Below are 12,637 nucleotides of genomic sequence, written 5' to 3'. Positions count from 1 at the left end.
GGGGGGTTAGTGAGACAAAGAACAACAATCTAGGGCAGCTGGGGGAAGGAGGAGTCATGGTGCCATACAGGCGACTCAGTCACCCACTCCCTGCCCCTCCAGAGCACACCCATGTTCTGTGCCTGCTGCCCCCTGTAGTTTGTATGGGGGCCCCTGCCCTCCATGCCTAGATTCCACATTTGGAGGGTAACCACCAACTCCACCGTTTGGTCCACAGAACCGTCTCCCAGAGGAATAGACTGGTCCATTTTGATAGACAGGAAGGTTCTGGAATATCTTCTAGGTGACCAAGAGCACTGCTGGGCATTTCCTTTTGAAAGATTGTATTTAAACACATTTCCAGTCTCCTAGCCTCGCTTAGAACTATCCTTTACTTTCACTTTTTTTCTCTCTCTCTTTTTTTTTTTTTTTTAAATCAATCTTTATTGTTCATATTATTACAAAGGTTCCTCATTTCTTCCCCCCTCCACCAGGTTCCCACCCCACCCTCTGCCCCCTCCCCATCCCCCATTGTCCTCATCCATAGGTGCACAGTTTATGTTCAGTCTCTTCCTCCCTCCCACTCCCCGATAGTAAATCCCTTTTCAGATAGTAAATCTGTTACTTAGCATTTTCTCATATCAATAATACCTCCACATGCCCAATGATACTTCACACAAAAGACATTTCCAAATAGGTCAACCAGCCTCATCCAGGCCCCACCCAAGGCACTCACAGATCAACACCCCAGTGCTATAGTAACTCAACACATCCAGATCTAAGCCTTCATCACTTGATTCAGCAGACCCTCAAGTTCCCGCAAAAGTTTCCAGCCATGTCTGAGAGGCAGCCGTGGGCAGGTACAGGCGAGGAGCGAGCTGTTTCGGGCCTGGCTGCTCCGGGCCTGGCCTCTGTTGCTCTGGTTCGTTCCACAACCAGCTGCTCCGGGTCTGGTCACTGCCGCTCCCAACCTAGTTGCTCTGGACTTGGCTGTTGCTGCTACAGGCCTGGCCGCACCCGACCCGGCTGCTCTGGGACCGGTTGCTCCGGTCCCGGCCGCTCCGGGCCTGGCCGCTCCCAGCCTGACAGCCGCTGCTCCGGGCCTGGCCGCTCCCAGCCTGGCAGCCATTGCTCCTGGCCTGGCCGCACCAGACCCTGCTGCTCCGGGCCTGGCCGCTCCCAGCCTGGCAGCTGCTGCTCCGGGCCTGGCCGCTCCCAGCCTGGCAGCCGCTGCTCCGGGCCTGGCCGCACCAGACCCGGCTGCTCCGGGCCTGGCCGCTCCCAGCCTGGCAGCTGCTGCTCCGGGCCTGGCCGCACCAGACCTGGCTGCTTCGGGCCTGGCCGCTCCCAGCCTGGCAGTCGCTGCTCCGGGCCTGGCCGCACCAGACCCGGCTGCTCCGGGCCTGGCCGCTCCCAGCCCGGCAGCTGCTGCTCCGGGTCTGGCCGCTCCCAGCCTGGCAGCCGCTGCTCCGGGCCTGGCCGCACCAGACCCGGCTGCTCCGGGCCTGGCCGCTCCCAGCCTGGCAGCTGTTGCTCTGGGCCTGGCCGCTCCCAGCCTGGCAGCCGCTGCTCCAGGCCTGGCCACACCAGACCCAGCTGCTCCGGGCCTGGCCGCTCCCAGCCTGGCCGCCGCTGCTCCAGGCCTGGCCGCACCCGACCCGGCTGCTCCGAGCCTGGCCGCTCCCAGCCTGGATGCTCCGTGCTTGGCTACTGCTGTTCTGGGCCTGGCTGCTCCCAACCCGGCTGCTCTGGGCCGGGCTTCTCCGGGCCCAGCCACTCCGTGTCTGGGTGTTCCTGGACTGGCCACCCTGGGCTTGGCCGCCTCTGCCTCAGGCCTGGCTGCCACTGCCCCAGGTCTGGCTGCTCCAGTGCTGGCCGTTGATGCTCTTGTTCTGGCTGCTGCTGCTCTGGGGCCTGGCCACTGCTGCTCCGGGCCCAGCTGCCACTGCCTTGTGCCTGGCCACTCTAGGCCTGGTCGCCGCTGTTCCAACATTCTGTCCCTTTTTTCTCTTTTTTTTTTCTTTTAAAAAAACAAAACAAAACGCATTTATGTTGCAATGTTGGCTGGTGCGTTGAGTTCTGACTAGTCTTTGATTTTTCAAGATCTTCTTTGTATTCTTTCTTAAGTAATTTTACTATCATTTGCTCTCACTTGATTTCTTCACATTGAGAACTTCTTTGGTTTCTTCCTCCTTGTCCTGGGAGCTCAGCAGGTTGGCCTGTGGCACCCCTTTGTTCTCCGCGGGCTCCCGCGCTGCTCCAGCCTGTTGCTGGGGTCGGCGCCGCCCAGGAAGCAGCCCCCGTCCTTGGCTCCGTTGCCAGCGCTCAGCAGTCGAAGGCTCAGGGGCACCCCCCCCACTGGGGCCCCGTCGCCCGGCTCCTTGCTGGTGCCCGGCTGGCCGGTGTCCGGCAGGGGCTCCTGCTCCTCGTGGCGTTCCTCCAGTCTGGGGCTTTCTTTCTCCCTCCCACTAGGGGAGTCCAGGATCAGAGTCAACAGACTGTCCTCTGCGCACAGTGTGCGCGACTCCGGGGGCTCGGCCTTTCGCCGCACTCCCAGGACTCCACCTCACAGCCCCGTCTCCCCCTGCCCGAGCCTGGGTCCCCAGGGACTGGCCCAGACCTGGAGTTCGGGGCGGTCTGGACGGAGGCTCAGTGCCGCCGCCGGAGGCTTTGTTTCTTCCGGCTAGGGTAATCCAGCATCAGAGTCAACATTCAGTCCTCTGTGCGCCATGTGCGCGCGACTCCGGGGGCCCCGCATTTCGCCGTCCCCCGGGATTGTCTCCCCCTGCCGGAGCCTGGGTCCCCAGGGTCTGGCACATAACTTGGGGCTCAGCGCTGCCGGTTCAGGGGTTCAGCCCAGGCTGGGGGTTCTATTTCCTTCCTGCTAGGGAACGCCAGGCAGCACCCAGCCCTCTCCTCCTCTCCGGCTGCTACCTCTCCGCGTGCGCGTGCGTGCGAGCGCGCCGCATGTCTCCGTACCTTAGGCTTTTTTTCAGCTCCTCTGATTTTCCTTCTGGTTTTCTCCCTCCTTCCTATTGTAGAGTTTTCAGTCAGTCGACTACCTGTAGCTCTGGGCAATGTCCACTCTACATTTTAGTTGTATTCCCTTGAAATTGTTGTGAGCTGCTGCGGCTAGGTGTATACCCGAGCAGCCATCTTGGATCCTCCCCACTTTTTTTCTCTTAAGTTTTCAATTTCTTTGGCCATCTGGACGGTTGAAAAGGGAAATCCTTTTATTTTAATTATATTGTAGCCATCTAAAAAGCCCATAACCCCTCCTAGATTTGTTGCGTATATTTACTTCCCCCTGTGCATTCATCTATGATTGTGCTTGGAATGTGATTTTTGAATTTGCAAACAGAAATCTGATGACCCATTATGGTTTCCCTGTGGATATACGTCACCTGCCACTGGTCAGAAAACCTTTTGCATGTAAAAGAGAAAAAGGTCAGAGTAGCTTATAATACGCCCATATCTCTCCTCAGCTCTTCCGAAAAGGCTGGAAGGGATCACGTCCGAGAATGACTAGTTTGCTCTTTGAATGAACAGAGATTATTAATTGCTATAATATACCTTCAGCTCTAGAAAAGTACTTTCTTACTGACGTAAGAGGCTTATGGCTTCTGCAACTGCTTCATGTTCAGCTAAACACAGATTCTGACAGGTGGTTGGCTAGTCGCTGCCTGAGGGGGAAAGAGCCTGTCTCTTTAAATATATACCGTCTGCTTGCAGGCCAGTGACCATACTGCTGTTCTGCTTACAGGTCACTGGACTTCATGAAATTTGTTTTCAGCCTTTTTCCTGTAAGTACATGCTGAATTTTGAGTAACATAATTGGCTTTCTAAGCTAGAAAAGTGAAATGCCATATTCTTGTCTAAACACTTAAAATGCTCTGAATGTAGAGATTTCAGCTGCTTCTGTGTTCTGATAATAAGGTTAACTGAGATAACATGAACTCTTAAAAATAGAAAATATTGTCATTTTTTTGATAATTTTTCTTTCACTGCACAATTTCTTTTAGAGATAGCATGACTAATGTTATGTTTGTTTTTTTAAATAATTAAATCATGAAAATGTCAGAAATTATGCCGAAGTGATTAGACTATCATATTACTTTATAGCTCAAGGAATTCTGACACCATTATATTGCTTTTCTGCGGCTAGGAAAGGGGGTACTTGTGCTTGATTTCCAGTGTGGTCCTACCTGTCTTGGTGCCTGGTGTGTAGGAGGGGCTCCCCTAGGCCAGTGGTCAGCTCTGTTGACTAATGAGTTTGCCGACCACTGCCTTAGGGAAAAACACTTAAAAAACATTTTAATAATGTGCTAATGTCTTTAACCTGAAGTCAGATCTTCTGGGAAAGGATAATGCCTTATGCAGTGGTAGGCAAACTCATTAGTCAACAGAGCAGCAAACTGCGGCCAGCTAGCTGCAAGCGCAGTGTGCTGACTACTGCCATAGACACACAACCAAGTGCAAACAAGATGCTACACCTCAGGGTGTCCTGCCTCTTTCTCCATTTTTGTTTCATTGCTGTCAAGGGATAGAGGTTCTCACCAACGTTTTACCACTTTATTGGAGAAAGAAAGTGGGAAAGGGAGATAACTGAGGAACACATTGATTTTTATAAAGACTTTTTCCATGCTGGCTTGTAAGTTAAGAAAAGTTAACAACTGTACTTCTGCAGTTGGCCAATTACAAGCAAACTATCTACTGCTTCATTTTTTCCTTGATATTCTTTATAGTGAAGCAAAGAACAAATACAGTTGGATTATGTTGCCTGAAAACTTCGTGGTCATAGATTGTATATTTTTATTGTTATATATTGAAGCCTTGCAATAATGTTCTCCATTATATATATTTTTTTAATTTTAAGGCATTTCAAAGCTTATAAAGCAATGTAGATTATCCTCAAATAGGATTTACAAAGTTGGTTTACTTCAGAGATGCCCCAAAGTAATTTTTTTCTTTGTATTTGAGTTTTAAAGAGAGAGAAAGGGAGAGGGAGGGAGAAATAGAAACATTAGTGGTGAAGAGAATCATCAATTGATCAGCTGCCTCCTGCATAACTCCTACTGGGGATCCAGCCCACAACGTAGGCATGTGCCCTGACTGGCAATCGAACTGGTGACCTCTTGGTTCACGAGTCAGTGCTCAGCCACTGAGCCACACCAGCCAGGTGCCCCAAAGTAATGTCACTAAACTCAATTCATTCCTATTTTGAAGTCCATGTAAAGGCAGATGTTTTGTATTACAAAAGCAATGAAGGATTTAAAAAGGTAAAAGAAATATTTACTTTTTTTTTTTTTAATCCTTACCCAAAGATATGTTTGTATTTATTTTGAGAGAGAGAGAGACATCAATGTGAGAGAAACATCAGTTGATTGCCTCCCTTATGCACCCTGACTGGGGATCAAACCCAAAACCTAGGTATGTTCTTTGACTGGGAATCAAACCCCCAACCTTTTGGTGCCTGGGATGACGCTCCAACCAGCTGAGCCACTTGGCCAGGGCAAGGCATGTTTACTTGTTCATCCTATCTTATTTCAGGACCTGGGGAGACAGAAATAAGATACCGTCATTGCTTCATTCTGAGTCCTTCAGATCCCAGTCACAGCAACTCATTAGTGTCTCCTCCTCCTGAGGAAGCCCACCAAGGCTTGGCACCCAGTGCTTATTTGCAGTTCTTCGCATTCAACAGCTTGACTCTCATGCCCCCAAGAGAAGCTGTGTTATTTTGCTAGAAAAAAAAGGAAGATTAGGTCAAACAATGGTTCACTCCATTGGGTTGCACAAATGTCCCCAGGGTTTTGGATTAGAATAAGTAATACCTTCACAGAGTTCAAGAGGAGGCAAGATCCCAAAGGGACAAATTAGCTCTGGGAAGAGCAGGCTATTCCTACGGGCACCTGGCCAAGGGTTAAATGGATATGCAGGCACCATTGGTCGGGGACAGCAAATTCGAACTGCATAAGTAGTCATTCTAAATGTTCCAGCAGACACATTAAAAAATATAAAAAAAGATTCAGGTGAACTCAGCTTTAACACTATATTTTATTTAACTCCATATGTCCAAAATTTCATCATTTCAACATGTAATCAGTAGGAAAAATTATGAGCGAGATACTTTACACTCTTTTTCTCAGTTTTTGAAATTCAATGTATATTTTACACTTATAGCCTATTCAATACAAGCAGTAATTTTTCATCAGAAATACTTGACCTGCATCTGGATTTTATAAAATTTACAGTTGAATAAGTAGATTCGGATTACCAAGTTGTTGTAAACATACATAAAATGTTTCCAATAACTGAATTCAGTATCAGTTTTTAAATTAAAGTTAAATTCAATTAAAAATTCAGTTCCCGAGTCTTAGTAGCCACATTCAAAATGCTCAGTGGTCAGATGTGGCTACTGGCTACCATGTTGGACAGTGTGGATATATTTTGGTACAGTGGCAGCTGTCAGGATACGTGGATTAAGCAAGTCCACTGCCCAGGTTAAACATGTCCTTAGATCTGTTCACCCAAATGGGATCATGTCATAACATACACAGACATCTCTTTATGTATAATCACAGAATTTTAGAAGAGAAAAGTCCTCTCACAGAGGAGGGGACCAGGCTGGTGCAATACCACTTAGCCCCGGGCCTTTGCTGTGACACTACACTCCCTGGTTCACTCCTGGCAGCAAATGAATCTGAAAGAATAAATGTCCTAAAAATCTGCTTCCACAAAGGAGCCATGCTGAATGGGTTCCATTGTTCCATAGTATTCATTTATTTAGGTTTCAGTCAGGTGTCAGTCAGGTGTTTGCGGTTGCTTACTCGCTGAGTTTTATATGATTACTTTCCATATTGTAGGAAAGTTTAATTTGCATACCCTCTCCTTTACACATTTTGCTCCTATTTTCTTTCTTTCTTTTAAAAAAAATTTTTTTTTATTGATTTTTTACAGAGAGGAAGGGAGAGATAGAGAGCTAGAAACGTCGATGAGAGAGAAACATCAACCAGCTGCCTCCTGCACACCCCCTCCTGGGGATGTGCCCGCAACCAATGTACATGTCCTTGACCAGAATTGAACCCGGGACCCTTCGATCCACAGCCCGACGCTCTACCACTGAGCCAAACCAGTTTTGGCGCTCCTATTTTCTTTATTGTTTTCCAGCAGGAATGTTGTTCAGTGTGGTGATAAATGATTTCTGATTGTCTTTCCTTGTGTACTGCTCCCATCCTGTTAGGACAAGAACTTCTGCCTCATTTCTCTGCCGCATCTCACCCCTGAGTTTGTCCTCATCCAGAACTTTGTGAAGGTAGTTCCCTTCAACAACTGCACCCTGGATCAGGACCTCTACTTCTTCCACCGGTCGGGATTGCTCAAGTAAGGGCATGCACCTTTGGCCCAAAGAATATCCATTAAGTTAAAAAAAGGGAATGGAATAAGGAGCTCCCTACCATTCCAGTTTAATGATTTATTTTTTAAATTGTCTTATTGGTGGTGAGGGCTTGATCAAGTGATTTTAACTAATACATTTTGGGACAGAGTCATATCAAGAAGTTACATGTCCAGACAGTCAGATATTAAAAACAGGTAACTCTACAATAATCAAAATGATGCCATGTTGGAATATTCTATGGATAAACAATGTAACATGAGAAAGTTCCACTATAGGCCCCAATATAGTAAGAATTTAGAGTGTGTGTGTGTATGTGTGTGTATGTATGTGTTAGTAAAGGTATGTCTAGACATAAGTATGTGACAAAATTTTTGTCAAAACAGTGGGAAAAGGAAAGTTTATTCTATAAAGGTGGTACAAAATAAAGATTAAAATGTTCTTCATAGTCTACAGGAAAATAGATTGCCAGGTGATTGAAGAATTAAATGTAAATATTAAAGTCATACAAAATTAGATAATAAATCTAGTGCTAGGTTCTATGCCAAATTCTGAGAATACAACAGTGAACAGCATACAGACATGTTCCTGATACTTTCAAAGCTTATAAACACTCGCATAAAGGTAAACACGCAGCTGTGATGGGTGTACCAGCAATGGGTACATAGTTTTACGTATGTATCGTTGGAAGATTCAGCCCAGTCAGAGGAAGCTTTCCTGAGGAAGTAGTGTGAGTGAAGATTGATCTTTATCATGTTATACAATGGAAAAGTTCTTTTTAGAGCATGGAAGGAAAAACAATTAAGATTTTATTTTTATTTATTTATTTAAAAAAATATATTTTATTGATTTTTTACAGAGAGGAAGAGAGAGGGATAGAGAGTTAGAAACATCAATGAGAGAGAAACATCAACCAGCTGCCTCTTGCACACCCCCTACTGGAAATGTGCCTGCAACCAAGGTACATGCCCTTCACCAGAATCTAACCTGGGATCTTTCAGCCTGCAGGCGATGCTCTATCCACTGAGCCAAACTGGTTTTGGCAAGATTTTTTTTTTTTTAGTATATAATGTTTTTTGAATCACCCCAATTTAATTAAAATGCAGCTGACTAATAGAAGGATATTTTAAACGAAGATGCCATATACAGTGTTGATATATTTGATAAAGAGCTTTAATAAATCAATAAGAAAACAATTTAATACCTGAATAGAAAAACTAACAACAACGAAGACCAGACTACTTGCATATGAAGAAAAACAAAAAAATAAAATCAATAGATGTTCTAAAATTTTTGAACTTATCTCTAGTTAGGGAGAAGAAACCAAAGCAAAAATGAGACAGCATTTTGGTCAATTGGTAAGAAATAAAAATTAGAAACATTTAATTCTTAATGAGACAAATATAGCACTAATCAGAATGTAAATTAACATGAAACTTCAAAGGGAAATTTGGCCAGAATACTAAAGTAGTTCAGATCCTTTTACTCTTTAATTCCACTTTCAGAAATATGTCCTAAGAAACTTGTTGCTGAGATGCAAACAAAAATTTATGTATGAAGATGAAAGAATATTGGAAATACTCTTATCCAATAGTAAGAGAGTGCTTAAATACATTATGGCACCTATATGAAGGAATCTAAAACTATGTATGTGATTTACTTAAAAAATATTAAATGATGAAAATGCGCATAATGTAATATCAGCCAATAAAACATGCCAGTATATAAAACAGCACTTAAATATGACCTAAATTTTCAAAGAAAGAAAAAACATATAAATTAAATGGACTAAAAAAAGACGTGCAGATGTAATGGATGCTGTGGTGCTCACCCAGGCTCATCTCATGTGGAGGGTGCCATGAGCTCACCCTAATAAGTCCCCAGCATGCAGATCCCGATGTGAGGCTTTCCTGTAACCCGGGAGATGGTCAGTGGCTGCCTCTGGGTGCTATTATGAGCCTCATACATGATTTTTTAAAATATATATATTTTATTGATTTTTTACAGAGAGGAAGGGAGAGGGATAGAGAGCTAGAAACATCTATGAGAGAGAAACATCGACCAGCTGCCTCCTGAACACCCCCTACCGGGGATGTGCGCCAACCAATGTACATGCCCTTGACCGGAATTGAACCTGGGACCTTTCAGTTCATAGGCAGACGCTCTATCCACTGAGCCAAACTGGTTTCGGCTCATACATGATTTAAAAAAAAAAAAAATTATTGAGTTTTTACAGAGAGGAAGGTAGAGAGAGGGACAGAGAGCTAGAAACATCAATGAGAGAGAAACATCGACCAGCCGCCTCCTGCACACCCCCCACCAGGGATGTGCCCGCAACCGAGGTATGTGCCCCTGACCAGAATCGAACCTGGGACCCTTCAGTCTGCAGACCGATGCTTTATCCACTGAGCCAAACCGGTTTCGGCATCATACATGATTTTTAATGTTCTTCTTTATGTTGCCTAAATTTTGGAATTTTTCTACACCAGACTTGAATATTGGCTAGGATTCTTCTGCTGACAAGTGGTAGAAACCCATCAAATCGGCTTCTCCAACTGGAGAATTTATTGGTGCCCAGAGCACAGTAAGAACTCAAGGTCAATGCCGGTTAATCAGAAAGCTGACCCTGTTTATTTGTCTCTTCCATCTTGACCCTTTCTCAGACTGGTGCTTCCCCAGCGGTTGCAGGATGGGGGAGGTGGCTTTAGACCTTTAATCACACCAACTCCGACAGGAAAAGAGTGGGGGTATGCCTCGTTCTATTAGGAGCCCTAATACAAAAGCCTGTTTGCATCTCATTGGCTCAGGTTGGGTCCTGTGCTGACCTTGACCTCATCACTGGACCAGAGGCTGCTGGTTGGCATCAGCTAGGTCTGTTCCCAAAGCTCGGAGGTTGGGTGGGGAGGAGTGTACTGCCCAACACAAATCTGGGGACTTTCCTGGAGAAACAGGCAATTGAGCTACTCCCCGCAGCTCTGTGTTATTAACAAGTACTCCACTTGCTTTTTATGCACATTAAGGATTGAAAAGCACTGGAGGTGAATATACCATTTTTATGAATACAGATATATCCTTTAGTAGATTGTGAGCCCTAGCCAGTTTTCTCAGTGGTTAGAGCATCCACCTGCAGACTGAAGGGTTGTGGGTTCGATTCCAGTCAAGGGCATGTACCTCGGTTGCAGGCTCCATCTGGGGCGCGCATGGGAGGCAACCAATCAGTGTGTCTCACTCACATCACTGTTTCCATCTCTCCCTGTCCCTTCCACTGTCTCTAAAAATTAATGGAAAAAATATCCTCCCATGTGGATTAATCAAAGACAAAAATATACACAAAAAAGAATAGTGATTCTATCTCCCCTCCAGATACAGATTTTCTGTTACCATGTGAGCCACACCCACATGTTAAGCCTTTTGTTACCCGTTGAGGTACGAAGGCCCTTTTGTATTGCATAAATAGACCCCTGGGCTAGATTTTATAAGAATGCATATATGAACTAAGACAGTCTTACAGATTTTTATCTACTTCTACCAGGTAATGCTCTAATTTTTCTAATCTCTCTCTAGTGTTTGTCTTTTCATACACACCCTCCTTTTAACCTGTGGTTTTCTAAAGCCATTTTTATAAATTTCAAAACTTAGGTTACTAATGGGAATGCTTTCAGTTGGAAATAAAAGAAAACCCAATTCACAGTGGCTTCAACCACAGGGCATATATTGACTCAGATAACTGGGAGATAAGCAGGGCTTTTGGGTTTAAATCTTCTGGGTCTTGGTCTCTTTTCTTTTTTCCACTCGGCTTTCCCTGGTGTCAGCAGAGCCTGGTTTTGGCTTCCATCATTTTGAAAGAGATTGCTATGGTCCGGTCGGTCCGTGCATAACTGCAGAGAGGGAGAGTGGCTGAAGGCACTTGCTTCCTTTCCCAGAGTCCCCTGCACACTCCCTCATTCATCCCGTACAGACTACTGACTGCGCAGTGCGTGCCAGCCCCACTCCAGGTGCTGGGGAAGCAGACAGAAATCCTCACTCTCATGGGCCTGCATTCTATAATAGTTAGAGGAGAAAGCCTAAGTAAAGGGGAGAGAGGAAATCTATACTGTGTAAGCAATGTGGGGGATGTAAAGAGGACAGCAGATGAGGGGAGAAGAGATGCTGGGATGCAGGGATGTGAAAGAAAGGCCCCTCCGGGAAAAGGGGAAAGAGCTGAGGGAGGAAGCCACGTGGTCACAGCCAGGGCACAGGACATCCGCATCTGCTTTTTGACATCGTGGCTTTCAAATACATTGTTTTCTCCTTCCATTTTTTGCCTCACTTCTCTTGACATTTGGGATGAATTGTCCTCGTTCTTAAGTTTGCTTACTTTAAATTTCATGACCTCATGTTCTGGTCTCCCACCCATTCTTGTTTCCCTTCCCCGGGGAAATTATATTTGTGTTGTCACCTGGCCTCTGGCCAGCCTGGTGAGGCCGGGACTCATCATTCATTCATTCAGCTGTTAGCTGCCTCTGCCTCTTCTGTCAACAAAGGCCGCCAGGGCTCCCTCTCATCTCACTTACCACTGCTGGTCTTCGAGGAAAGAACAAATTCGAATACTTGCGTTAACTGTCATTTTAAATTTGTACAAGCTGAAGATTTGTTTGTTTGTTTGTTTAAATCCTCACCTGAGGCCCTGGTCGGTTTGGCTCAGTGGATAGGGCATCAGTCTGCAGACTGAAAGGTCCCAGGTTTGATTCCAGTCAAAGTCATGTACCTTGGTTGCGGGCACATCCCCAGTAGGGGGTGTGCAGGTGGCAGCTGATCGATGTTTCTACCTCTCTATCCTTCTCCCTTCCTCTGTGTGGAAGGTCAATAAAATATATATATATATATATATATATATATATATATATATATATATATATATATATATATTTTAAAAATCCTCACCTGAGGATATTTTTCCCATTGCTTTTCAGAGTGTAGAGGGAGGGAGGGAGAGAGAAAGAGAAAAAGAGGAGAGAGAGACAGAGGGAGAGAGAGAGAAATATCGATGTGAGAGAGACATATCAACTGGTTGCCTCCTGCACATGCCCTGACCTAGGGCAGGGAGCAAACCCCAGTCCTTGACCAGAATCTAATCTACTACCCCTTGGTGTGCAGGCTGATGCTTTAACCATTGAGCACACCAACTAGGGCTTAACTGTTTTAACCTTTTTTACTTGATATCATGATTTCTAGGATGTTTTCAAACTCAACATGACGTTAGAATGTGGTATAAATTCTTCTTCT

General features: G+C 45.4%; 1 protein-coding gene across 1 annotated transcript in view; it reads left to right on the top strand.

The window, feature by feature from the left end:
• The window catches only part of CFAP61 (cilia and flagella associated protein 61), a 226,504-nt gene that overhangs the window by 57,254 nt on the left and 156,613 nt on the right, over positions 1–12,637 (top strand). Inside the window, exons 12-13 of the mRNA XM_084888800.1 lie at positions 3,743–3,782; positions 7,220–7,359. Of these exons, the coding sequence (XP_084744926.1) occupies positions 3,743–3,782; positions 7,220–7,359 (180 nt within the window). The remainder of the gene's footprint in view (positions 1–3,742; positions 3,783–7,219; positions 7,360–12,637) is intronic.

This window comes from Pipistrellus hanaki (genome assembly GCF_964339955.1).
Source record: "Pipistrellus hanaki genome assembly, chromosome: 6".
NCBI classification, from domain to species: domain Eukaryota; kingdom Metazoa; phylum Chordata; class Mammalia; order Chiroptera; family Vespertilionidae; genus Pipistrellus; species Pipistrellus hanaki.
Note: the sequence above shows the minus strand (reverse complement) of the source record. Positions and strands in the feature narration are given on the sequence as shown.